This window comes from Falco rusticolus, chromosome 18 (genome assembly GCF_015220075.1).
Source record: "Falco rusticolus isolate bFalRus1 chromosome 18, bFalRus1.pri, whole genome shotgun sequence".
Lineage (NCBI taxonomy): Eukaryota > Metazoa > Chordata > Aves > Falconiformes > Falconidae > Falco > Falco rusticolus.
In genome coordinates, this window is record NC_051204.1 from 3,057,549 (window position 1) to 3,083,352 (window position 25,804).

Here is a 25,804-nt window from a genome sequence, read left to right on the forward strand (position 1 = left end):
GGGGACAGGCCCAGCACAGGGACACACAGAGAAGCCTCTTTACTGTCACACAGGCAGGTCCAGGCACCAGCAGGTTCAGCCCTTTGGCCCCAGGAGCTTCTGCTGTGTGTCCCCTGTCACCAGGGAGATGCCCCCAGCCCCTCTGCGGGGCTGGTCATGGTGGGTGGGTTTAGCCCCGACGTTTCATTCCTCCCCGGCACGGCCAGCTCACTGCCAGCACGCAACGCCAGCACGTGGACCCTCGCCTCCCATCCCACCGGTGTGGGATCCAGAGGGTTGGTGCTCGATGGTCAAGAGGAGCACAACCCCCTCAGAGGCTGCACTGCTACTGGTTCAGGCGCTGCTGCAGGAGCTCCCAGGCCTTCTCTACCTGCCAGAGAACACAGGTGGGGAGGCACCTCAGACCCCATGGCCAAGCTGGGGACAAGGCGAGCAGCACCATGGCATGGGCAGGAGTGTCACACGAGGACCCCATGCTTCCTGTCCCTTCCCTGCTGCGTTTACATCCCCAAATTCATCCCTCGTGGCCATGCCCAGAAGCAGCCTCGATGGCGAGGAGCACACCCAGGCACCATGCATGACCCGGGCACAGCACAGAGTCCTCTGGCTGTTGTGGTCACCCACCTCCCCCTTCGCTACCTGAGAGACCCCAGTGCTGCAGCCAGGCTGCGGCTCACCTGCTTGCGGGTGACGTCTGGCTCCCAGAGCGTGCACAGCACCACCTGCGACTGCTCCACTCTTTGGCTGTTGCTCATCTGGCTCCGCAGCCGGCTGTAAGCAGCCTCCTCGCTCAGCCCGTCCCTGACCATGATGCGCTTCACAGCCTAGCAGGACCGGAGGGGACACTCAGGTGCTCGGCGGGGAAGCCAAGGACCAGCCCCAGCGGCGAGTGATGGGCCAAGGGGGATCGCCCACCTCCTCCTCTGGGATGATGGCTGTCCACACCTCATGGACCATGTCTTGCCAGCCAGCCTCCAGCAGCACGGCAGCGTCCAGCACGCACACAGCCTTTCCTACGGAACAAGGCTATTCCTCATTACCTGGCGAGTGCAAGGCAGTGCGACTGCTCCCTGGGGTCCAACCCAGGCAGTCCACTTACGCTCGTAGAGTCACGCCTTCCTGCAAACTGGCAGCACAGACGAGTTACTGCTGAGCCAAAGAACCTCACGTTGGAAAAGCCAGCAGCAAGCAGAGGCTGCGTTTGCTTAAAGGGCACACCTGGGATGGCAGGTCTCCCAGGTACGGCAAGCTGATGCCTTCAGCGAAATGCCTAGCGAGCTACCAACAGTATCTCCAAAAAGCTGGAAAAATTCTGCTCCCAGAAGGAATACACACCACACTTGCTGCTTGAGCACTACACCAAAACCAAACTTGAAGCCACGTGGGAAAGAGAAAGCAACCCCCACCCTCCTTCAGAGCAGGAAGCTTGAGCGAAGCCTGTCCCAGCTGCCAGCCCAGCCGGGTGGAAGGGTTTGCTCAGAGCCCTGCTAGTGCAAATCCCCAGCAAGCTGCCCAGCAGAGGAGAGGGGAGCCTGAGCATGGACGATACTCCTGGTGCTGCCAAAAGCAGCAGATTCTGGCGGGCTCTGGGTCGTGGTGTGCTGCACAAGACCATGCACCCAACCCCCACCTTTGTGCTGCGATGGAAGCCGCCCCAGTTACCTCGAGCATCTGCTTCCCCAATCTGCTCCTTGACCATCTGGGCCATCTCAGGCCACACAATGTCCGTGAGACTCTTCAGCCGCTCCTAGAAAGGACCATGATGGGATTCAGTTACTTGCCCTCAGAACCCCTGGGCAGCCAACAAGGGGATCGCTGGTGGCAGCAGCAGTCACAGAGGACACCCAGAAAGCTAAAGCACGGGGCACAGCCCCGACCCGTTGCCTGCTCCGCAAGTGCTAGGACAGAAAGCTTCCATGCTGGCCAGAGGCTCTCATGCCTGCTGGTGGGGTCAAGGATCTTCTTCCCGTTATTTTCCTTGCCCTGCAGGCACAGCAGAACCTCTGTCTCTGCTGCGAGAGGCACTTTGCAAAGGCCCACCCCACAGCACAGCAAGCTCCCGATGCAGCAGTGCCCACGCGAGACCCATCCGTCTCGGGGGAACCCCTCGAGCTGCCTTCATGCTTGGGCCGGGGCAGCCCGCAGGACCTGAACGGACGCGCTGGCCTGGCCAACAAAGCAAGGCGCAGCGAGTCAGGTTCGGTTGCCGCGTCACCGAGCCCCGCTGGGTAAAGCCCAGATCACGCAAGGGCCAGAGAACACCAGCTCCGCGTACGTCAGGGCTGTTGTTCCGTGCTGGGTAAAGGACAAGGGTGGGACAGAGGGGACAGGGATGGGGACGGGGAGGCAGCAGCAGCTGCCGAGGCGAGAGGAGCATGTCCAGCACAGCTACTGACTGAGCTACAGAGAGGGGATCTCTGCGTCCTGGCCTGTCTGTACGTCACTGCAAGAAAGTACAGTCAGGAAGGCGTCATCAGCTCTAAGAGCTGAAAAACGAAAAGCCTCAGCGCAGATGGAGAGCTCCCCGCTCATGAGATTCAATATTGACAGTCTCTGTGCTGCTCTTACATGGTTTCCAAACACTTTGGCCCCCAGGACTTTCCTGTTTATCGTCCCATCTTCATTCAAGATTTCTGAAAGACAGAAGCAGAACAGGCTTGGGAGGAATGAACGCAACTCACTTCCCTGAGGCGAGCCAAGGGCAGAGTGAAAGGATTTCAGCACGGGGCTCTCAAAGGGCCCCAGAAAGGAGCTGTAGGACCTGCCCAGGCAGCTCTTCACCTTACCCCAGAAAAGGACAGGGAAAAGCTTTTCCTAGACGAACGGCAGCCCGGTTTAGCCTTCCCCACTAGCCATTGACAGTAGCTCGGACACGGGATGCGCAAGGTTTGGGGAAAGCACTGCCTTGCCCGGCTCAGGCCCAACCATCAATAAATCAGCTACAGAGCCCCGCTGGGTGGTGTGGAGCCCAAAACCCATGGGGAGGGAGGGGAGCGCAGGCCAGGCCAGCTCTCTGGCACGCCAGGACAACGGCACACCTCTCCCTCCTCTTTCTCCTCCCAGTCTTCCCCACAGCCTTTGGTAGCTCTACCTGCCCCGAAGGTTGCCACCACCTGCTTGTAGGCAGGGCCACCAGGGACATAGACAGCGTGACCCAGCTTGTCAGCGTCGATGAGGAATGCTCCCAGTTGTCCCAGGAGCTTGGCGATAGAGGTTTTCCCACTCCCGGTTCCTCCAGTCAGGCCGATCACGTATGGGCGTGAAGGCAAGGCAGGGTCTTGCTAAGGGAAGAGAGAAAGCCGTTGCAGGCTCTGCTGGAGAAGGACCCCGAGCAACCAGCCTGGAGACAGGCATGACGGGTCCTAGCCCTGCAGAGCGGGGCCTGATCCTGCCAGGGGCCAGTACAGGCAGCAGGCAGTCCGTCCTCCCAAACCTGTCCTCTTGCAGCAGTGGGACAAGCGGGCTCCGCAGCTCCCGAGGTTGCCACCCCTCCTCCCTGGCACACCCCGGCACACCGTTCCCACCGCAGCTCTGCACCCATCCCCCTCACCCGTGGGGGCCGCAGCAGCGTCCCCAGCAGCCTCTGCCGGAGGCTGGAGGAGCTGATCTTCTCCTCCTCGTTCTGACTGTGGTCGGGGTCCTTCATCAACACGATCTCGTAGAGAGCCAGCTCGGGGAGCCCCTGCCGAGAGAAAGGCACCCCGAGAGCCATCAGCCCTGGCAGCCGCGAGGTGCAGCAGAGGGAAGGGGGCTCAGCGGGAGGTCAAGGCCTGAACGAAGCAGCACAAATGAGGCTGCAGCCGCCCTCAGCGTCCCCACGGGGCAGCTCCATCCCCACGAGGGACATATTCCCCCCAGCCAAGAGGCAAAGGGAGCCCATGGAGCTGCCCGTTTCCCCCCACACATGCGGGGCTGTCAGCACTGCCGGGGGTCGTGCCGTGCACAGAGGCTGCTGCACCCATCCAGGGGCAGCTCGGCAACAAGCACCCATCCGCAGGGTGCCGGCAGACACGTGTGCTGGCATCCTGCCCTCACGCCCGGGCCACGGCACGCTGGGGCACCGACAGCCGCAGCTGCTCACCGAGACCCGGTTTGCCCAGAGCCAGCGGCAGGCAGGGGCGAGGGGGCGGGAGGGGGCAGCCCACCGGGCTCCTGCGCAGGCATTACGTTTTCAAGTCTCTTCTTGTTCACGGCCTCCCCTCCCCTGCGGGTCTCCTCGCTGACCACCAAGCACTGCAGGTCAGGGTCCGTGACCGAGGGGCCGTAGGGGTCGGCTAGAGGCACGATGTCGTAACGCAGCGAGGGCTTCACGTCCTGCAGGAACTCGCGCAGCTTCGCTGCTCGCAGCTCGTACGGCTCGATCAGCTCCGGCAGGACCTTGTCTGCCAGGCACCAGGAGAGCGCAGAAGCAAAAGAGCGTCCGTTTAATGACGTGCGGCCCCCGGAGCACCGGCAGAGAGCGACAGAAAAGCAGGAGTGGGAGACAGGAGTGGGAGATGGAGACAAAACCCACCCGTGACTTTGGCAGGCTCCCCCCTCCGGCTCCCCTTGCCCCTGCTGCCCCTCAATGCCACAGCCGCACGCCTGGCCTGCTGCTGCAGACGGGACACCAGGTCCCCTCTTGTCACCCTGCCCAGACGGCACCGCCTGGCTGCTCTGGGTGCGTGGCCACCGGGACCCCCACACCCCCGGCCCACTCACCGCCCTGTCCCAGTCAGCACCACGCCACCCCCTCGTCCCCATACCGGCTCCCCCCGTCCCCGCACGGTGCCGGCCGCCCCGGGACTCACGGCGCAGCAGGTCACCGTCAGCCACCCCGGCCAGGAGCCGCTGCCGGGCCAGGAGGCAGCACACGCTGAGCAGGAGGCGGTGGGCGCCATGAAGGCGGTCGAAGGTGCCGCCGACCGCCACGTCGGAGAAGTCGGGGAGCGCCGCGTCGTGCTCCTGGGGGTGCTCCGGGGGGTCCCCCGGGGGGTCCGCCAACAGCAGGGCGGGCAGGCGCGGCGGGCAGCCGTAGGCGGTGGCGGCCAGGCGCTGCAGGCCACGCTGCACCGGCTCGGGCGGGCCCGGTGCCTCGGCGGCGGGGGCCAGCAGGACGCGGGGCGGCCGGGCCAGGCGGCCGCCGGGGCTCAGCAGGACGCGCAGGTCCAGGCCCCGCTGCGCCGCCGCCGCCGCGTAGAGCGCGGCCAGGGCCCGCAGCAGCGCGGGGCAGGCGGGGGGCGCGGCGGGGGGCGCGGCGGGCCCGGCCAGGCGCAGCCCCGGCTGCAGGTGCACGTACAGCGGCCCCGCCACCACCCCCGCCGCCGCCGCCACCGCCGCCGCCGCCCGCCCGGGCAGCGCCGCCAGCGGGGCCGTCAGCACCAGCAGCCCCGCGCCCGAGGGCGCCATGGCCCCGCCGGAAGCCGCCGCCGCCGCCGCCCCGGAACGGCCGCTCGGGGGAAGCCCGGCACCGCGGGGGAGCGGCGGGACCCGGCCCCGCCCGCCGGGGGAGGGGCGGACAGAGCCGGCCCCCCCCGTACCCGCCCCCCGGCACGGCACCCGCAGCCCCGCGGAGCGCGGCCGGACCCCGGGGCGGAGACAAGGGGATCCCCGGGGCCGGTCTGAACCCCCGGGACCCCCCCTGGGCGGCGCAGCTCGACGGGAGAGACGGCCCGGGAGCCGTGCGGCTGCAAAGGGCTTGCTGGGGACCGACCCCCCCCGGCACAGCCCCCGCCAGCCCCGAGCATCGCGGCCGGACTCCGGAGCGGAGACAAGGGGACCCCCCCGGGACCGGGCTGAACCCGTGGCAGACCCCCAGGCAGCGCTGCTCGACGGAGGGATGGGCCGGGAGCCGTGCGGCTGCAAAGGGCTTGCTGGGGACCGACCCCCCCCGGCACAGCACCCGCCAGCCCCATGGAGAGCAGCCAGACCCCTGAGCGGGAGTGGGGGACCCCCGGGACCGGGCTGAACCCCCGGTAGCCCTCGGGCAGCGCTGCTCGACGGGAGGGACGGGCCGGGAGCCGTGTGGCTGCAAAGGGCTTTATTGGCGGCAGGCAGGGGGCTGCTCCCCCCCAGCCGAGGAGCACGGCCCGACCCTGGAGTGGAGGCGGGGGACCCCCCAGGACAGCCGTTACGGGGCTGGGGCTCCGGGGCTCCCCTGATGCTGGTGGCTCAGGGCCGGGCCCCGCCGGCCTCGCCGCCGTGGCCGAACACGAGGTCGTGCATGGCCCGCAGGTACGCGGAGCCGTCGGGGCTGGCCACCCTCAGGCGCCGGAGTGGGGCGAAGAGCTGGGTGGTGACGCAGCGCAGCGGCGGGCAGGGGGTGCCGATGGCCTCCAGGAACACCTTGGCACGGCAGAGGGGTCAGACCCGTGCCCAGCACGGCCCTGCAGCCCCCCTCCCCCGGCACGGACCCCTCGCGGAGCCCCTCACCCCCAGGGACTGACCTGCAGGACCTCCTCCACCTCCTGGGCCCTGTCCTGGAAGAGACTCCGGCAGTGCTGCAGGTACCGCAGGTAAAGACCCCGGGTCTCAGCATCCAGGCCCTGCAGCTCGCTGCCCTCGGGCTCTGGGCGCTGCAGGTTGGCCAGGAAGCTGGTGTTGACGGGTCCACACTCCACCAGCGTCAGGCTGCGAGGGGGAGCGGGGTGGCAGCTCTGAGCCGCTGTGGTACCCCCCCCCCCCAGCATCCCTCCGTCCCGGTGCTGGGCAGGCAGGGGCACAGCCCCCCGCGGCGCTGCCGGCACTCACTGGATGTTGAAGGGCCGCAGGACGATGGCCAGGCTCTCGCACAGCCCCTCCACCGCAAACTTGCTGGCGCAGTACACCGAGTTGAAGGGCAACCCTGGGGCAGAGCCGCACCCTGAGTGCTGGGTCCCTTCCCCGCAGCTCCTGGTGCCACAGGGTGCCGGGGGGGTCCTGCCACAGCAGGGTCAGGTCCCACCTTGCAGCCCCCCGATGCTGCTGGAGACGATGATCCGGCCGGCCCTGCGGCGTTTCATGGCGGGCAGGAACGCCTGGATGGTGCGGATGGCCCCAAAGAGGTTCACCTCGAAGATGGTCTTCATGGCTTGGTCAGAGCAGGTCTCCAGGGGGCCCATCAGTCCCACCCCCGCGTTGCAGACTGCCAGGCACAGCGCTGGTGAGCCAGGCACCGCAGCCCCCTCGCGCTCTCCGGCCCCCCTGGCACCAGGGGCCCTTCCCTGCCGACGGGCCAGCGACCCTCAGCACCCACAAGCCCAGCTCCTGCACCCCTGCCCTGCTGAACATCCCCCGTCCCAGCCCCAGGGCTGCCGGCACCTCCCGTCATCCAGCATCTGCTACTGGTACGATGGGGAGGGTCAGCAACCCCTGGAGAGACCCCCCCCAGCCACCTTGGGCACGGTGGGGACACTGGCAAGAGCCGTACCCAGCACATCCAGCCGCTGCCCCTGCACCTGCTGCGCGGCAGCCGCCAGCGAGCGCGGGTCGGTGACATCGAGCTGCAGGACCTCCAGCGTGTCGGGGCAGTGGCCCCCGAGGCGCTCCAGCAGCCGCTCGCCCTTGGCCAGGTCACGCATGGTGGCATACACTGGGGGAGAAAGCAGGGCACCGGTGCCACCCAGCTGCTTGGCCGGTACCGGCACCAGCTGCCCATGGCGAGGTGCTACCTGGCCCTGGGAGACCCCCCGGGGGTGCCGGCCCCTCCCGGCGCAGCGTCACCCCTTTACCTTTGAACCGGCGAGCGGTGTCGGCCGCCAGGCGCGCGGCCAGCCCCAGGCCGATGCCCGAGGAGCAGCCGGTGATCAGCACCGTGGTTTTCTCCATGGGCAGGCAGTGCCGGCCGGAGGGGCCGCGCGTTTAAGAGGGCTGGGAGGGAGGGTCCCCCCGCCCCACGCCACGGGTGTTGTGTCTGCCGCCTTATCTCAAGGCCCCTCCACCCGCCTCCCTGCCCACGCTTGGGGCTCCCTGCGCCTTGATGCTCGCGCAGCTGCCGCGATAAAGACCCCACGGAGCCAAGGGGAGCTGCAGCCCCGGGGGTTGGCACCAGCCAGGCCCAGCACCAGCCGTGCTGCACCGTGCCAGGTACCCCGGCTGCTGGCACGTGGCCGGCAGCGCATTTTTCCTGCTCCTCTGCCCCCCGTTTTGCACAAGTCCCATGCTGGGGAGAGGAGACAGACACACGTGGGATAAAAGCGCTCAGCGGCCAGGATTTTAATTGCTCTGCAGGCGAGCAGCACCGCAGGCGAGTGGCACCACAGCCGGGCTCTGCCCGAGCCCCAGCTGGGGCGGGGGGGGGGAAAAGGCCCAGAGGACCCCGGGCCGGGGAGCGCGGCCCCAGCACCACCGCAGAAAGCTCAGCAAAGTCCCTTTCCATACAAAAGGCACGAAGCGTGGCCGGGGCCGTGCGGTGGCGGGTCCCCACGGGCACTGGGGTCCATGGGGCAGGGAGTGCCCAGCGCAGGGAGGCACAGGACCTCACCAGGGGTGAGGCCAGTTGCCTGCTTCCCCTGGGGGAGGGGGCTGCTCTGCCCCCCCCCCTCCCCTGCTGCCAGCTCCCCAGCTGCTTCATCCGTCAGCCAGCCAGGGCCCTGCGGCAGGGACACGTGTGCCCCATCCCAGCTCCCGCCGAGCTTCCAGCTGGGAGCGCTGGGACCGCAGAACCTCCCTGTCAGGGCTCATGCAGCCCAGCTTTCCCAGGGACAGGCTCAGGGCCGTCAGGGAGGGCTGAGCACAGAGCACAGAGCAGGATGGTTCCCTGGGGCAGAGCCTGTCCCCCACCCCGTCGCCAGCCCCCCTCGGGATGTATCCTGCCCGCGCAGGGGAGACGGCAGGTCCATGCTGGCTGGGGGCCAGCGGGGCTCTGCGCCTTCATTCCAGCACAGCCATGACGCAGCCGTCAGGCCAGGAGCTGCAGGGGCCTGGACGCAGGAGGGCGCGGGGGTCTCTGCTCTCGCTCCCAGGGGGGGCTCTGGCAGCACAGCCTGGAGTCACGCCGGCCCAGCCCGGCTGCGCCGCAGGGCGCTGGGGTAATACTTGAGGAACAGCTTCCTGGAGATCTCCAGCGTGTCCCCGGTCGGCACGGCTGGGTAGCGCTTCTTGTTGTAGACGAAGCCTCTTTCCACCTGGAAGACAGCCTGGTTGAACTGGTCCTGGTGGAAGGGGCTGCCCGAGTTGAGGCTCTCCACCAGGGCAGAGACGAAGAGGCTCCAGCGCACGCCATAGTAGTCCAGCACCAGCCCCCCCAGCTGCTTGTTGGCGTAGTCCAGGATGTTCCCGCTGGGACCCCAGAGCGTCACCTGGTTCCGGGCGTTCAGCTCGTACTGCTCAGCCTCCCGGTCGCTGGTGGCCACGGAGCGGGCGCTCTCCAGCCAGCGGCCCAGCAGGAAGAGGCTGTGGCTGGAGAGGAGGCTGTCCAGCTCCGGCAGCAGGTCGTATACCAGCACGCCGCCGGCCGTCAGCAGCTCCGGCAGCGCGTGGCTCTGGAAGGCCTGGCGGATGCTCAGGTAATAGTCACCCACCAGCTGCTGAGCCGCCTGCCGCGTGACGTCCACCAGGTCGTAGTGGAAGGTGGGGCTGGAGCCCAGCTCCGCGCTGGCGCTCAGCAGCAGGCGCCAGGCCTCGTACACGTCGCTGGCGTTGTACCACAGCTCCGTGTCCATGTGCAGGGAGGGCCGGCGCACCAGCGGGCTGCGGTTATGGTTGACGCAGACGCCGGTGCAGTTGTACACGCTGCGCAGGAGCAGACGCCAGGCACTGGCCGCGGCGGCATTCGGGGCACCGTAGCGGCGCTCAGCGTAGCGGGTCACCCAGCTGGGGAGGTCGAGAGGCTCCTGGCGCCAGCCCAGCTCGTTCATCAGCTCGTACACCATGTCGTTCTGCTCGATGCCCTCGGGCACCAGCCCGGTGCCCACCATGGTGGAGTTGGGGAAGCGGCGAGCCGCGAAGGGGCCGTGGTTGATGGCCTCCACGGTGCCAAAGAGGCCATGATTGCCCCCGAAGTTGTGCAGCATGCACCAGATGAAGGGCTGCCCGTAGAAGGACTCCGTCCACTGGTAGACAGGCTTGGACTCGGCAAAGAGGTCGAGAACAATCATCCTGCCGAGGGGCACGCCGTGCAGCAGGGCCCGCACCTGCGCCGGCTGCCAGAAGTCGGGCTGGTGCTGGAAGAGCCATCCCTGCATCAGCCACTGCGCCTCGGGGTCAGCTGGGGACGGAGGTGCACGAGGTGAGGGTCCCACCAGGCAGGTGCCCCGCGAAGCCCCAGGGCCACCAACCACCCCTCTTAGAGGGGGCTTCGAGGGTCTGGCACCAACGGGGTCTGCCGATGGGTGCTCACGCAGGGCCCACAGCCGCCTCCCCCACAACCATCCCCACCTAGAGCCCCCCGACCGGGCTGGCACCGCACGGTGACCCACCTCCCGTCATCGACCTGAAGACGGCCTTGCTGACCCTCGAGAGATAGGCAGGGTCCGAGGAGAGGGGCGTCATCTCGTTGAAGGTGTCAGCGCTGTAGATGTGGTCCGTGCCAAACTCCTTGATCAGCTCCTTCAGGAAGAGGGTCCCGATCACCTGGAACATGGGGTCCTCCGGGTCCAGCAGGTAGGTGCATGAGTAGGTGCAGTCGAAGTGGCTCCAGCCCCCAAGGCGAGTGGCATTCACGTGTGGGAAGACCCTGCGCCAGAGGGCAGAGGTGGGCATAAGGAGCAGGATGGGACCACCATGCCCCTGCAGGGACAAGGGCAGCCTCCCGGGGCAGCTGGCACCGGCACAGGAGGGGCAGGAGCTGCGTTGGCCCCAGGTGCAGCCGGCACAGGCTGGAGGTGGGAGTCTGGGAAGGGTCTGGGGCTGAAATACTGGGGAGGGGGCTGCAGCCAGGGCTGCCCTGCCCTGGGGGGTCTGTGCGCACTCGGGGCTGCACCCACCGAAGGATCCCCTGGGGCACGTGGCCTGCGAAGGCCGGCAGCACCGTGATCATCCCCAGCGAGCGCATCCTCTCCACGATCCGGTACTGGGGGAGAGAGGGAGGGAGGGAGCGGGGGGAGGGGAGCCCCCAGCTCCCCACGAGGAGTCCCCCGCCAGCGGCTGGGGAAGGGAGCGGGGTCCCTCGGGCAGGGGGTGGCGTGGGCCTGCCCGGGGTGGGCGGGCAGCCCCCGGTGCCCCCGGTACCTGCAGGTAGAGCTGCTTGAGGTGCCAGGCGGGCGGCAGCGGCCCTGCCCAGCCGCGCAGGTTGCCCATGCGGTTCCAGGCCAGGAAGGCGGGTCCGGTGAAGTAGGCGTCGATCTCGGTCTGGTTGAGGCCCAGGGAGCGGAACACCTGCGCGGGGCGGGGGGCTCAGCCGTGCTCCCCCGGCCGCCCTGCCCGTGCCCGCGGCCCCCGATACTCAACCCGCTGCCAGGCCGCCTCCTGCCCCGCGAAGGCCGGGGCCAGGTTGATGCCGCTCAGCGCCATCCAGTCGATCTCCCGCTCCCAGCGCGCCCAGTCCCACCAGGCGTAGGAGTAGCTCTGGGCGCAGGCGTTCTGGTAGAAGCGGAACCTGGGGGGGAGCGGGCGGGAGGCTGCGGGCTGCGCCCCCCCCCCCCCCCCCGCTCCCGTTACGCAAAGGCGCCTTGTCCCGGGCTAATGAGGCGTGAGGCGCGCCCGGCCCGGTGCCCGCCCGCCCCGCCGCGGCCCCGTTACCTGCCGGGGGCGGTGGCGCGGATCTCGGCCCGCAGCCGCGGCAGCGGGTCGGGCAGGCGGAGCTGCGCCCCGGACCACGAGAGGTGGCAGCCGCAGAAGTCGCGCAGGTACCGGTAGAGCCCGGCGGCCGCCGCTACCCCGCTGGAGCCCGTCACGGCCACGGCCACGGCGGCGCCGGGCGGGGAGCGCAGCCGGTAGGTGTCGGGGCCACCCGCCGCCAGCGCCGCCTCCACCGTCAACGCCACGGCCCCGGCCCGCGGGCCCAGCAGCCGCCGCGCCAGCGCCCGCACCGCCGCCGCCTGCCGCGCGTCCCCCGCGCCCGCCCGCGCCGCCGCCAGCACCGGCAGCAGCAGCAGCAGCGCCAGGCCCGGCCCCGGCCCCGACCCCGGTCCCGGCCGCGCCGCCATCGCCGCTCCCAGCCCCGGCGCCGCCAATCGGGGCAGGGCGGGGCGGGGCCGAGCCGGTACCGGGGGAGTGGGCGGGGAGTGGGCGGGGAGTGGGCGGGGAGTGGGCGGGGAGTGGGCGGGGAGTGGGCGGGGAGTGGGCGGGACCGCCCCTCGGAGCGGACGTACCGAGCGCGGCCCGGCTCCGCCGCCTCCGGCTCCCCGCGGGGCTAAGCGCCGCCGGGGCTGCGGGGCGCCGGGACCGGGGCTGGGACCAGGACCAGGGCCGGCACCGGACACCGGCGCCTCTGGTCTGTTTTCGTATCACGTTTTCCACCCGCGAGGCCAACCGGGCCGCGAAGTCTCGGAGCATCCGCCGGCTCCGGGCCCCCGGGACGGAGCAGTACCCGCCCCCTCCCCCGGGGGGGCGCCGGCTCCGGCCTGGAGGGGGCGCTGCCACACCGGGCACAGGCGCCCGCCGGGGCCCCGAGGCGGGGGAGCGGCCCAGCTCTTCCCGCAGCCCCCGGGACCCGGCACAAAGCCCCGCTCCGGCTGCCCCCGAGCCCCGGGGCGGAGGCGGGGGGAGACTAGCCCGTGCTGCCGGAGGGGGTGGGGGGGCGCAGACCCTCGGGGGGCGGGAGGGGCCCCCGGAGGGTCGGGAGGGACCCCGAGGGGGGCGCAAACCCCCGGGGAGGCTGCACCCCAGCTCCGGGCACCTCCGCGGCTGTGTCGCGCCCGGGGGCTGCCGGGCAGACGGCCCCGGTGCTCGCCCGCCCTGGGCAGGGTCCCTCGGGGACCCCAACGCACCGCAGCGCAGCCGGGCCCCAAGGCTGCTGCGGGGGCACAGAGGATGGACCCCTCGGGGGGGCAGGGGCTGCCGCAGGGGCTCTCCCAGCTGCCGGGGGGGCTGCCTGGGCATTCCCGGGGCAGAACCCGGCTGCGGGAAGGGAGGGACGAACGGGGACCCCCCCACCCCGGGGGCTCCAGCCCCCCCCACCCCCCTGCGGCGGGGCCAGCCACGGAAACGGGCCGGGACTCCGCGATTGCCGGCGGGGGCGGTGCAGGGCAGCGGGGCAGAGGGTAGCGCAGCCCCTGCACACAGCTGGCACCGGCGGGGGGGCCGGGTCCCCATCCGAGGGGCGCGGGAGGGCAAGGGGCAGGCTGGGCGGCTCCCCACCCCCCCCACCCGGGGCAGCAGGAGCCGGGAAACCCCGGCCTGTAGCTGCAAAACACGCAGAACCCCCCCTCCCCGGGCAGCCCCCAGCCCTGCAGGAAAGGGCTAAGCAAACACAGCCCTCCTCGGTGGGGAGTGGGTTCCTGGGGGGGGGGGGGGGTGTGTGTCACCCCACGGCTTGTGATGCTGGGAGTGGGGCAGCAGGCAGAGCACATTTGCCCCAGTAGCCCTGGGGGGGCACCCACACCCTCCCGGGTTTCGGCTTTTTCCTCCGGCACAAGCCCTGGTTCCACTCAGTTACAGGTTTAGCGGGGCAGGCTGGAGGCTGCGGGGCTGGACAGACCCCCCCCCTCAGCCCCCCCTGCTTGGGATGTCAGCCAGGGCTCCATAAGCACCGATGGGCACACGGTCCCGTTTTACAAACCAGCTCTGCCCATCCCACCCTACGGGATCCCAGGGCAGGAAAAGGTCCCAGCTCCCCCCAGGCAGGGGGGGTACCGGGGACCCCCCTTGGGAGAACGCAGGGGAAGCAGAGAAAAGGCCACAGCGCGTGTTGTGCAGTTCATTTAATTTATACAATGACTGTGGGCAATGCATTTCCTGGGAGCAGCAGACCCTGTTGCAGCCGCCAACGCGTTTTGATTTCCTCTTTTGCCCTGCAAACACCCTGGTAAACAGCCAGCCCAGCCTACCTGTAACCACCACCCTTACCCAGAACCTTCCACGCGCGGCACAGCCATCCCTGTGCTCCCTGCACCACCCTTCCCACTTCATTTTCAACAGCCCTGCACTGCGTGGCGTCTCCTCCTCCCTGCCAGGTTACAGCGATTCTCATTATAGCTCTAATCCACTTGTACACAAATACTGCAGATCAACGGCGAGAATTAAACACAACAGTTACACACAGCACTAACACACACACCCCCTACTGCTCCTACAGATACATCAAGTTGAGGAGGGCAAGAAATTATTCACATCTTGCACCGGAGAAAAAGCAGCAGCAGCCACCACGTAGAAACACCGCTGGGATTCCAGTGCCGTGGGACTATTTTGGACTCTGCCTCTGTGCTCCCCTAAAGGGCTCCTCAGACACACCCTGAGCACACGTGACAACACGGGTCACTGGTACCTCCGCCTTTGCAAAAGCTGCCACCACCGACGCCAAGTCTACGTGGGCACCATCTGGATGTGCCTCCAGGGCTCTGCAGCCTCAGGGCTTCACACAAGAGACCTAAGGAGCTCCACTGGGTCAGACAACAGTTTGCACCGCAGCTCGTCCCTCCTCCGTCTCACCCCAGGCAGCAGCCGAGCCCCCCGCGCCCACCACTGCCTGCAGAAACAAGAGGTGGAACGAGCCTTCACTGCCAGACACGGGGCTTTGCCTGGGATGCAAGTGGGCAGGTGCACAGTTAAAGGAGCATCTCTGCTCCTGGGAGGAAGGAGAAGACCTTTCTTGCAAGGACAAGGTGCTTCCCATCACTGGAGCAAACGGCTGCCAAGACTCAGCTGAGGCTCAAGTCCTACCCCTTCGTATCAGCTCCTCAAGCCCCAGCCAGAGTTTGAGGAGCTGAATCCCCGCTCAGGATGAGACATTGGTTTTGTCAGATTAAAATGTGGCACATGTGGAAGCCCTGGAGGTAGGAGAAGCATGCCCTGGTTTATCAGCTGCCCTGCTGCTCGTCACCTGTGTGATCAGAGGCAGAGACACATAGATAGGATCCACATGTAAAACTTTCTCAAAAAAAAAAAATAAAAATCTCTTCCCAAGCAGCAAGCTTTGCACAGGCGGAAGCTGTTACACCTTTCCTCCACGAGCCTGTCCACGCACTCAGCCACGGCTGCACTTCTTTCACACTGCCCCGATGAGCCTGCCAGGGAATTCACTACACCAGAAGTACACACCAAAAACTCAGACACTTCATGCACTTAGTATCTTCAGTGGTAAACTTAAGGAATGAGAAGTTTCTTTGATCCAGTGTCACTCATTACCCGAGAATGTCCAAGCTTTTGGCTTTGAAATGCCACAGTAACATTCGAGGGTGCTGCAATAAGTTATTTTCGCTATGGGAGGATTACATGCAACTCACACACATGGGAGAGGGCTAGCCACGGACACACGATGTTTAACACTGCTCGAGCAGAGGGATCTTTAGTCGTCAAACCTCCCCTCACGGATGATATCAAAGGAGAAAGGGAGAAACTTGAACCCAGTGCCAGTGTAGAACTTGTTCTGGAACTCAATCCTGCAAGAGAGGGAAGAGTAAGCGTTCAGTAAAGAGGCACCTCTCAGAGACGAGTTAGCAATTAGCAAGAACTCCATTAAAAGTATGATTGACTAGAGAAAAATAAAGCTTTAAGGAGAAAAAGTGGTATTATAATGTAGCGTTATCTTTTGGCACAAACCCTACATTTTTGTTTGACGTTTCTGTAGCAGAGCAGAACTGCCCAGGTACTTCGATCCCACCCCTACGGGCAAAAAAAGAGCAACAGAAAGAGGATGAACTCCCCAACTACAACATCACTTAGAAACACCTAGGAGCACTGAGCCTTGCCTCTAAGATCTCATTACTAAGGTTCACGTTTTAGTTAGAACAAACCTGAACCGCGTGATGCTGTGCTCAGGCTTCCTCCATCAGCTACTTCTGTTTATTTACTTAAGCATATTTGGTTTATCCCCACATGACTACTCCTGCTGAGCTAGAGATGTGCTTGTTGCCTCCAGCTGAACATTAGCTTAGCCTTGTTTGCCTGCTTCCCCTAATAAACTCAGTTTAAAAAAAGAATTATTCTAGAGAACTGTCCAATGGTCAGCAACAGCCAAATAGGGAAAGAAAAAAATAATCCCATGATTCACAGTAAAAACAAGCACAGTGTTTCATGAGCCTCATGAGAAACACTTTCCATTGCGTGATCCAGTAAAAAAAAAAAAAACAAACACCCCCCCCCCCCCAAAAAAAAAGAAGCCTCTGCAGGAATCAAGCGACAGCAAATTGTAGAGCAATTTAACACAATTCTGGAAAAGGATTTTTATGAAGCACATGAAGAGAGACTTGAATTATTTTTTTCCAAATCAGGAATCATGGCAAACCCCAGAGCTGCTGGTATTTCAGCTGGCAGAAAGCGATTTCCCAACAGAGCTCAGGAGGGAAATGTTCAGAAAAAAACCAGCTTTCTGCTCCTATCTTCGGCTGCCTGTTCATGCAGCTACACAGACTTCCCTGCGGAGGAATCCCTAGGATGAGCAGGATTTTCCGTGTGGGAGGAAGGGCTCCTTGCCAACACGCTCCAGTTTTTCAGGAACCCTGATAATCTTCATAAGTATCCTGTGACTAAGTAACTATTCTGTAAGCAAAGGGAAATAAGAGGCAGAGGGTTGGGCATCTGAGTCACACAGAACCCACTGTAAATGAAATTTTAACCCTCATGATTAACTGTTCCAGCTGGCCCTGACATCTGAAAGCTCCTTTTGGAGACACTCAGTTACAACTGGCCACAACTGGATGCCTCGAAGCTGGGCAAAAGGTTGTTACAAAGTTAGGGAACTAGCAAAAAAGTTCATTTAACAAAATAATCGTGGCTTACATGTTCTGTGTGGGTTTTTCCTGCAATTGTCTACAGGAACACCCAGAATCCAAGATCCTTTATTAATATGAGCCGCTGCCGTTCCCAGGATTGCTGGCTGTCACATCTACCCGCTCTATTGCTAAACTTTGCTCTGTGTGTCTCCCCCATCAGCGATCAAGTTCTGTAGAAGAATTTACTAGACAGTTAGCACTACACTGTAAATAAACAGACTAGAAAGCTTTCTGGCAGTCAGCATTAAAGAAAACCCCACTCTTCAGCTTTTTTGGTATTAATAATTCGTTTTAGTGTTTGTTGGACTGTAGTTCTGTGGATTTTCCAAGCCAGAGTACCCACACTGTCCAGAAAACCAGGCAGCTCGGTTCCGTGAGCAGGAGCAACTGCAGAGATAGCTGTTGAGCAGGGACCTTAACTTCCATTCAATACAAACACAAATTCCTACTGGGTATTTGTGTTCTTGCAGGCATGTGCCAATGCCTGGGGTCGGCTGTGATTCAGAGCACACCTCGAAGAGGGCAGCCTGCAGCACACCTTACAGTCAGAAAGCAATCAGGGTGTTGGCATAGAGATTGTTGCAGTTACTCTTTCCCAAAAAAGACGGCAGTGTCCTATGTGGCACCGCGGGTCACTCCATCCTGCGCTGCCTTTTAGAGCAGCAGCGTGCTCTTATGGTTGCACTAAAAAACAAGCTCTGGCTCATGACCTTTTATAAAGAAAAATAAAATTCTGGCGAGCAGGTGGGAAGCTGGGCTTCACCACTCCCACTGCCCCCTCGCTGGATCGCAAGCGGGATGGAACTCCAGCACGCCCACGCCTCTCGGAAAGCGGCGCTCCCCCTTGGGTGGCAGGGGGCCAGGAGCTCTGCCCGGGCAGAGGAGGGTCTGCCTGTCCGTTCTGTTTACGGCCGAGAACAGCCGTCCACAAAGCACCGCATAATCGCTGCTTTTTATTTATTCTGCATGCTTGTTTGATGCTGACTGCATTTGTTCTGCTTGAAATCTGCTTTGGCATCCCTGCTCAGACCCACAGCACTCCTCAGCTTTGCCATTCAGAACAAAACACAGGCTCCTTGCCTTCGGCTGCCCCTAACACTGCATGGCTGAGAGCACCGCTCCGAATCCATTTCGCTGCGTCCGAGGGACTGAGCTCATTTCGGGGATGCTTATGGACCAGTGGCAAACAGCTCAGGCAACCCAAAATAAAGAAAAATCAGGTTTATGTCTGCCTGGAGTATGGCCGCGGTGAAGCGCGCACACCAGGGAAGCTGCTGACGCTAGACCTGAGGGAGAGAACAGACTGAAACCTTTAGCAAGAGCAGACGAACACAGTTCTCCGCGTTTTGCCAAATCTACGGTCACGTATGGCCAGGACCCACGCTCTCCGCACCGATGGACATGGACCGCGGCGGGGAGACTGGCTCAGAGACACTCGGGTAACCGGAGCCAAGTCTGAACAATACGGTTTGACCGCTCCAAACTCTGGAGCCGAGCACCCTACGTCAACGATGCTCATGTAACACCAACCTCTCTCCTACCTGGCAATACAAAGCCCACTCCTCCCTGTTCTGCGTGAACCCAACTTGCTTGTATTACGTCTACTGCTATCCAGTCTTTGTAGCTGTGACCTGGTCTCGGGACATAGTCTAGAACAGGTTCCAGTTCCAAATCAGGCCTAAAACAAGGTTTTACACAGGAAAACAGCTCCACTGGCACTGTACTCCTGTACCAACCCATGATGTTGCGACCCTGCTTTGAATCCAGTTACAGACTTCTCCTCTTGGGCAAAGTCTACGTTTGCTCATATTAAAAGAGCTGACTAGCCTAAAAAAACCCAAGTAAGCAACTTTAACCTAAACATTCATGTCAAACTACATTACCGAACAGCAAATAGAAAGGTAAAATATTTCAGAACAGTGATGTTACAGCAAAAGGAGTTAACGGCACGACGCAGGGTATATAGCTCAGACCACGACCATGCTCCAGCAGACCTCCGACACACGTGCCTGCAGTTTTGGCAGCGCTCGGAGTGCTCCCTCCCCTCCAGGATGCCCCAGAAAAACCCAGCCTGCTGGAAGAATGCATACTTTCTGAAAAAGCACAACATAAAACTTCCTCATTTGGGACTGATAGGCAGAGCACATGGAACAATCTGTGCTTTTTTTCCCCCACCAGTAAGACACATGCTAAATTCTTCCTCCTTTCCAGGAAGGCTGAACCACCCACACCTTCAGAATTCCTGATAGGTGACACCTCTCCCACAGCCAGAAAATCTGATCTGCTCCTCCCAGGACAGCTGTATTTGACACATGCACACACACACACACACACACATCCCCTTCTAAAAATGGAACAGGTACTGTTGGAAACATCCTGATTTGACGTTTGGAAGAAAAAAGAAATGTTAACAGTATGTTCTTTTGAACAACTGCAGGTGCCTTCCTCGCCACTGTGATTAATGAAAATCCAACAAACCCAAAATAATTTCAGCAGGTTACCTGCAGTCGGAAATATTACCTTAAACTTGGATTTTCAGGCTCCAAGATTGAACAGATTCTCTCTTAGAGAACTTATATTAAAAGTTTTCAAGTCTGAAACATACGTTTAGGGAAAATATGACTTCATTAAGAGCTTCAGTTCTGCAGCTCCCCAGCAAGTGCCCTGCACTGGTCTGCACTGCACAGTGACCCGTGGGCTCAGCTGGTTTCCCTCTTTGCTTGCCATTTCAGTGACATGCATCCTCCCTTGACACATTTCCAGACAATTTTTTTAATCACCCTTTAGAGACAGCCTGGCAATGTGAACTGCAGATCACGGTTCAGCCAGGAGGCAGCTTTTCCACACTTGTACCAGGTGCTCTGTGCGTGGTATCTGTAAGTGCAGTTTGTGGTTTATTAACACAAGACAGGTACCTCCAGAAAAACATGCTTTCTTATCTTAGCCCATCCCTTTGGGTAAAAAAGAAAACACAGAGCCTGCCAAGAAGAAAAGCCGGTCAGAACTGTTCATCTGCCATTATTGAGAAATGCGCTGTGCAGCACTGCAGTCCAGGGAAGCAAGACTTTGAAAATCCACCAATTCAAAATTAAAATCCAAGCAATTGCAGATCAAACCCCCCACAGACGGTGTTAAGAGTACTGCGTACTCTCTGCCCTTCTTGGACTGCCAGCAACAGCAGGCAGGGTTTGCAGAGCTCCTTCTTTCACCCTGATGCAACGGCATAGTACAGTCACAGCAGCGCGAGGATGAGGAAACGCCAGCAAGCAGTTCTCAAGTGACTGGTATGATTTCTAGGCTGCACGCCAGGAAAAACAGAAGCACCATCCAGCAGCCATTTTCAGCAGCGGCCCCCCCACGGGCTCCCTTCAGCACAAGATGGCTACGCCTCCGAATCCCTGCTCACTGGAGCTACAAAGACCCAGGCAGTCCAGGACCCTCCAGCCTGCACCCTCGCAGGGTGCTGACAGAGGGCAAAAGGACGGTTTTCCTTCCTCAGAAGCAGGGGGAAAATGCAAAAGGGCTAAATTTCTTCCCTTTTTTTAAAAAAACACACAAACAAAACACCACAACCACCGGCTTCCTTTTTCACTTACAGAACTACTTCTTAAAAGCGTTCACAACCTTTTCTTCTTGTTTAAGACAGGGTATTCCTTGTGAACTTCACGGGACTTCACTTTGTTCTGATCTACCAGGAAAGAAGCTGCCTTAAGAGATGGCCGTGACCTGAACTCTCCCACACTTTAGGCTGAGGAGAACCCTACGCGAGCAAAACCCATTCCCACATCGCTCCTTTGATCCCACCACTGCGCTAACCAGGGAATGTGAAGTGGAACAATGAGCACTCTTAAATACGGATTAGAGAAACCTCTTGAATACTTTCCATACTTGGGTGCGGCAAAAGCAACGAGCACTGGTGAGTAATTCCCTCTTGTTTACTGCCTGCATATACAGGAGCTTAATAATCATGGGAAAGGGGCTACAAAAGCATCTTCCAATAAGCAAGACCAGCAAGAAATAGCCACCATTCCACAGCGCTCTGGAGGGCAGACAGGCAAAGCTGCCCCTGTTCAATGCAAGCTCTTACAAAGACGAACAAGACCACACGAAGGCAACTGAAGTCAGTAGCTACCGCACACTAAGGAAAACCAACATTAGAACCTGGCAAAAGGCAGAAGAAGAAAGTCCTACAGCAAGCTACAAGCACACTCATCCACCATGGGCAACCTGCCCATCCCGCTGTTCGCAAAGGTTTAGCCTCATTTATTTTTAAGCAGCGACCAGCGACTCTCCACCATCTCTCCTGATTGCATGCAGAAAATTGCACACAGTGGTGTGAAGACGGAAATCTCTGACCCTTTTAAAGACTTCCCGCTGCCAGAGCGCAACTGGTGTAGGACACGGAGACGTTTAGGTAATTTGTGGTACTCCAGCACCTCTGAACATTGCTGATCTTGGCTCAACGTTATCCACTACCCCAATTTTACAGCCTTAGCTTTCCTGCGTAAGGGTCAATACAACTTTCTAGAAGATGGCCTTTCTGCCTAGTCCAGGTGACATCAATTTCTTGCTATGAAGAGCTTTGAAGTTTCTGCACGTTCCAGTTAACTCACCAGTGCAAGCGAAGAGCATGGAGAAAAGCAGACAGCCCCTCCATGACCAGAAGAATTGCTACTGTCAGGGTAGCAAAAGCAGCAAAGATGAAGAAGAGGCCAAAGCCTCCACCCAGACTCCTCACGCTGAGGCCGATGTGGATCACCATGGTCCAGAGCACTTCCGAGAGCTCTGCCAGGAGAAAGGGGAGAAGAGGGCTCATGTCAGAGCATTCAGCAAAGAATGGAGGGTTGTTACAGTTCACTTACAAAGCAAAAACTAAAGTAAAGCAAATTCCCACTAGAACAAGGTGGGAAACTCAAGAGGGACAAGAGCTTTTGCTGCCGGGTATGTCAGGACATTGCCTCCAAGTGTCACACACAGTGCAAGGCGCAGTCCTCGCTCAGCAGTTCTGCTTTATTCAGTGCTTTCGACTCTGTCCCTCTCTTTTAGCAGAGCACTACGCAAGTAGACACTGGTGTTTAGCCTTAATTCCTCCCAGCTGATGCACACACCCCTCTGTCCTCTTCCAGCAGTATTCGACAGCTGAGCTCCGAGAGGCTAACTGCATTCCTGCCTTTCACCTACCGCCTGCCCAGGGCGATCAGACACACGGTACCACGTCTCCGTTCCGTCAGGAATACTCACGTGCATGGGCTAAGCTGAGAGCCCAGAGCCTCAAGTAGGATGCAGTGTTGGAAATGCACCCCAGGCAATACTCAATGGTGTGGATAGCCTGGTACACCACCGTGTCGCCAAAGTCAAACTGCAAAGAGAACACAGAAAATGAAGACGGCTGCAAGCCCCGCCAAGCAGCAAGGGGCGGCCGACCAGGGAAAACGAGCACACTACCTGGTGCTATTACCGAGGACATCGTGTTTGAAATTAGACACTGATACGGTCTTCTCCTGGTTTAGCACGTCACTTCTAAGTGAGAAAATGAACTCTCTTGTCTCACAAGGTTTTGTAGAATGGTAGTTCGCTGTCGTGGCTTGAATATTATTGTTTTCACATTCCAGCACACAAAAATAAGGTATTTCAAATTCAGCCATGGGCTTTGCCAGGAAAAGACTGTTCAGCAACAAGATGGTATTCATATGAATTCAACGATAAATTGTATGTACCACTACAAACAAGGAGACAGTATTCCACGTCGATACTGCGTATGTACCTTTGCTACAGGATCAACGAGAGCATTTTGCAAGATATGGACTTGCCCTTTTTGAAAAGCAGAAATAATGCACAAAGCAATCTTGAAAAAGCCACATCTGTGCACCATTAAGTCTCTGTGTCTTGGTAATTTTCTGACATAATAAAAGAAGAACTTATAAGGAAGTCTGCCATGTAGGAGTTTCTTATTTTGCAGCTTGGGAAAGCATTCCCTACATTTTGGATTTAATCCATGCTTCAGAAACTGCTCATATTTAAGTTAAGTGAACACGATGTTTTAAATACACCAAGTGACTAACGCCCTAAGCATGCACAGAAAGCTATTTATATTCTTATTTCTCCCCTAGTACATCCAGGGCAATAAATATTTCAAACAATTAAGATACATTAGCTGCCAAAAGCCCAGTTCTTTCGCCACAGAACATGAACTGCCAAGTTCTTGAATAAAGCGTGCCCCAGCAAATAGTACCACCTCCCAGCATACACGGCACGTCAGCGTGCAGTAAACAGAATGCGAACAGTATTGAAACAATGACAATCTACAGCCACACGCAACTGCTGGAGGGAGTTACCACTATGCTAGGGAGTGGGAGAATCAGCAGGATTGCCGTGGCACCGTATTGGCAGTTCTATGCGTTTTTCACGGGTTTAAAGTGATATATAGAATTACCAGCTACACCAGCACACTGTTTCTGCGCCCCCTCAGTTCTAGATGAACCCTATGCATAAACAGATCTCCAAGCAAAACCACTTTCAGCACAATTTACAACAGCATCACTGTTGTGAAGCTACTCTAATTTCATGGCATTTAGATTTTTTGTAATAAAACTGGTTACCTGATAGTGCTGAAACCTACAATCAATCCTGCCAGAGTATTCCTAAAGAAAACGTTTCTTTAATACTCATACTTGTTATAAGTGTTTATGAATGAACAGTTTCTCAGAACAGAGCTTCTCTTTTATAGAAAGATACCGGTTAGGTAAGTTGTTGAACTGTATGAAAGTGGACCGGTTTTGCTGTATTTGCTGACTGGCAACAAGCAGTATCATTTTAAAATGGCAGACAGTTTGGGAAAAATCTTTATAAACAGTTTGTTGCAGTGCAGAATTACCAAAGACACAACATAAGGCAAACGAGACTTCTTCAGAAGTTTAAAAGCAAAAGCTTTTCAGTTTCAGACTTCCAGCTTAACAGCTTTCCGGGTAAACTAAGAAAGATCTGCAGACAGGGAATAAGACAAACAAGCTGTATAGATGAAGTAATTAAGGGTCTGTTAATGGGCATGTATGTATGAAGAATTAAAAAAAAAAAAGGCCTGTAACATGTAGAGTAGCTAGATCTTTTGGAAAACAAGATGTTCTGACATAACATGTTTAATTCAGCATGTGCTTTACACCAATGGGAAATGGTCCAGGTACACATGAACGCAAAAGCTGGCTGTAGTCTTACCACCTCATCCTCTGTAGGCTTGAAAACATAAGTTTACATTTAGTGCGGTGTCTCCATCAGAACATTAACCACGAACACATTCAACAACGCCCCCCTAAACATGACACAGTAAAGCAGTAACACATCACATGCACTACAGACACAAGATACCGCTGGTCAGTTGTTAAGAGGCAGCAGAATGCTCCTAAACTACACAAGATCGACTCGTCTTTCTTCTCTACCAGTGGTAAAGGCAAATCAGTATTACCCCAACAGTCAAAGTGAACGTATAAACTAGATTTCATGGCTGCAGAAACACAGCCCCGGGGTTTTCGCTGGCGCTGGAGAAGCAGGTAGCACAACGGCACTGCGCTTCGGCCAGAGCATAAGCTGCACACGCCACCTGAGAGTGCCCCCAGGATGATGGTTCTTTGTAACGGGGGCAAACACAGCCACATTTCCCTTTATATGCAAATTACACTGCTTTTTTCTGGAGTCCTGGGAATGACCGAGAGATAGCCTTGTGTGAAAACTGCTATGAAAACACTTTACTGAAAACGGTGGTATTTAAATCGCTTGAAAATCAGTGAATACAGCAGAATATGCTAGCTTATTGACTACGAAGTGCATTGCCCTGAGAGTAAGGGCGGTCAGGTGCTTACCTCTTCCCCTTCCTCAGAATGGGTAGATAACTGGTCGTGTTGAATGATCTCGGCATCCTCCTCAGTTGGTCCGTTGCCCACCCGGATCCCACCAAAGTTGTGAGTTCCCTAACACATGCAGAAAAAGAAAGAGCAAAGTGTTGTTTGTGTTTTACTGTAAGAGCGCAAGAGTTTCTTATGAGTCCACGTGCAGCAGCAGCTCACAGAAGAAAACAAAATATTAAATATGAAGGCCCAGGTTAAGGCAGCTGTACAATTCTATTTCCCAGCTTGGATGGGAAAGATGCTGATTCCTGCTAGGGCTGGGGAAAAAAAGAACAGTCTGTCTGAATGAATACTTGACACATTTCTACAAAGTAATTGCAACACTAAGTAAAATAAAAGGCACAGCTCTCAAAGAGCACATTTGCTGGCACTGATGTACAACAGACCAACGTCTTGCCCGGCAGCTGTCGGACAAGCACTGAAACACCACTGCTGTTGTAAACGAAACAAGCCACACAGCGGCAACTCAAAGCAGAATAGACTGACACAAACATACACACACACGCTCACTCCCCACCAGCATCAGGCATAACACCACCACGCACGGGAAAATCAGACTTTCCCTTACTTGGGAACACCACGTTGCGCAAGCGGTTCCTTTTTTAGACATTTGTTCTGACATTCAACATCTGACCCTCAGCCACAACTCCCCTGCACGCCAAAGAGAAAAGAATGATCCGCAAACTGAGCTGAAACTTCAAAAGGGTCAGGAGCTCTTCTCACTTGACAACTGCAATCACTGCACGGTTAACACTGGATTTACGGCAGGCTTCCTTCTCTGTACCGTCTTATCACCAAGAAAGGATGCACAAACCTGTCCATCATCTGACAGTGCCCTCAAGCAGAGCTTACACGCATCGTAAATGCGTAGTGGACACTGAAGGCTTAACAGGCACATCGTTATCTTTGGGTTTCTGTTTGGCAAGCAGCGCCGCGCACCGTACAGGCGGGTTTCTCTTTCCCTCCAGATTTTCCAAAGACAGAAAAAGCTCATGACTGATCTGAAGGACTTTATACCTTAAGACCTGTGAGTCTGACCGACCTAGAGAGGCAAAGTAAAATGCCACAAATGGGAAGCAAAGCCCGGCATTTAGCTTTAGCACAGTACTGGGATCATCTCTGACATGGAATGGGAAC

The 25,804-nt window shown here is 59.1% G+C and overlaps 4 protein-coding genes across 12 annotated transcripts in view; all 4 read right to left on the reverse strand.

Moving 5' to 3' along the window:
* Positions 1-24: 24 nt before the first annotated feature.
* COASY (Coenzyme A synthase) lies at positions 25-5,403 on the reverse strand. Its single transcript, XM_037410902.1, has 9 exons — positions 4,791-5,403; positions 4,168-4,382; positions 3,551-3,682; positions 3,092-3,281; positions 2,569-2,633; positions 1,663-1,747; positions 916-1,013; positions 678-824; positions 25-370 (listed from the first exon to the last, which is right to left on the reverse strand). The coding sequence occupies exons 1-9, from the start codon at positions 5,386-5,388 to the stop codon at positions 326-328; spliced, it is 1,575 nt and encodes a 524-aa protein (XP_037266799.1). The 5' UTR covers positions 5,389-5,403; the 3' UTR covers positions 25-325.
* A 620-nt stretch (positions 5,404-6,023) lies between these two features.
* HSD17B1 (hydroxysteroid 17-beta dehydrogenase 1) lies at positions 6,024-8,629 on the reverse strand. Its single transcript, XM_037411420.1, is given in 6 exon segments — positions 6,024-6,324; positions 6,426-6,609; positions 6,730-6,823; positions 6,923-7,102; positions 7,388-7,590; positions 7,592-8,629. Coding segments are annotated over 6 exon segments (1,029 nt in total). The 5' UTR covers positions 7,786-8,629; the 3' UTR covers positions 6,024-6,150.
* Positions 8,630-8,687: 58 nt separating this feature from the next.
* NAGLU (N-acetyl-alpha-glucosaminidase) lies at positions 8,688-12,044 on the reverse strand. The gene is made up of 6 exons (XM_037411419.1): positions 11,638-12,044; positions 11,347-11,494; positions 11,128-11,274; positions 10,884-10,969; positions 10,377-10,633; positions 8,688-10,165 (listed from the first exon to the last, which is right to left on the reverse strand). Exons 1-6 carry the CDS (start codon positions 12,042-12,044, stop codon positions 8,949-8,951), a joined length of 2,262 nt encoding a protein of 753 aa, XP_037267316.1. The 3' UTR covers positions 8,688-8,948.
* A 1,701-nt stretch (positions 12,045-13,745) lies between these two features.
* Positions 13,746-25,804, reverse strand: part of ATP6V0A1 (ATPase H+ transporting V0 subunit a1) — a 30,428-nt gene continuing 18,369 nt past the window's right edge. For 4 of the 9 annotated variants that reach the window (XM_037411618.1, XM_037411616.1, XM_037411621.1 and 1 more), the window contains 5 exons: positions 24,623-24,730; positions 23,982-23,999; positions 22,011-22,128; positions 21,383-21,554; positions 13,746-15,437 (listed from right to left, as the gene is read on the reverse strand). In XM_037411618.1, the coding sequence (XP_037267515.1) occupies positions 15,344-15,437; positions 21,383-21,554; positions 22,011-22,128; positions 23,982-23,999; positions 24,623-24,730 (510 nt within the window). In that variant the 3' untranslated portion in view covers positions 13,746-15,343. Of the gene's footprint in view, positions 15,438-21,382; positions 21,555-22,010; positions 22,129-22,214; positions 22,434-23,981; positions 24,000-24,622; positions 24,731-25,804 lie in introns of those variants that run through there. The other 5 variants (XM_037411617.1, XM_037411622.1, XM_037411620.1 and 2 more) reach the window with 3 other exon arrangements.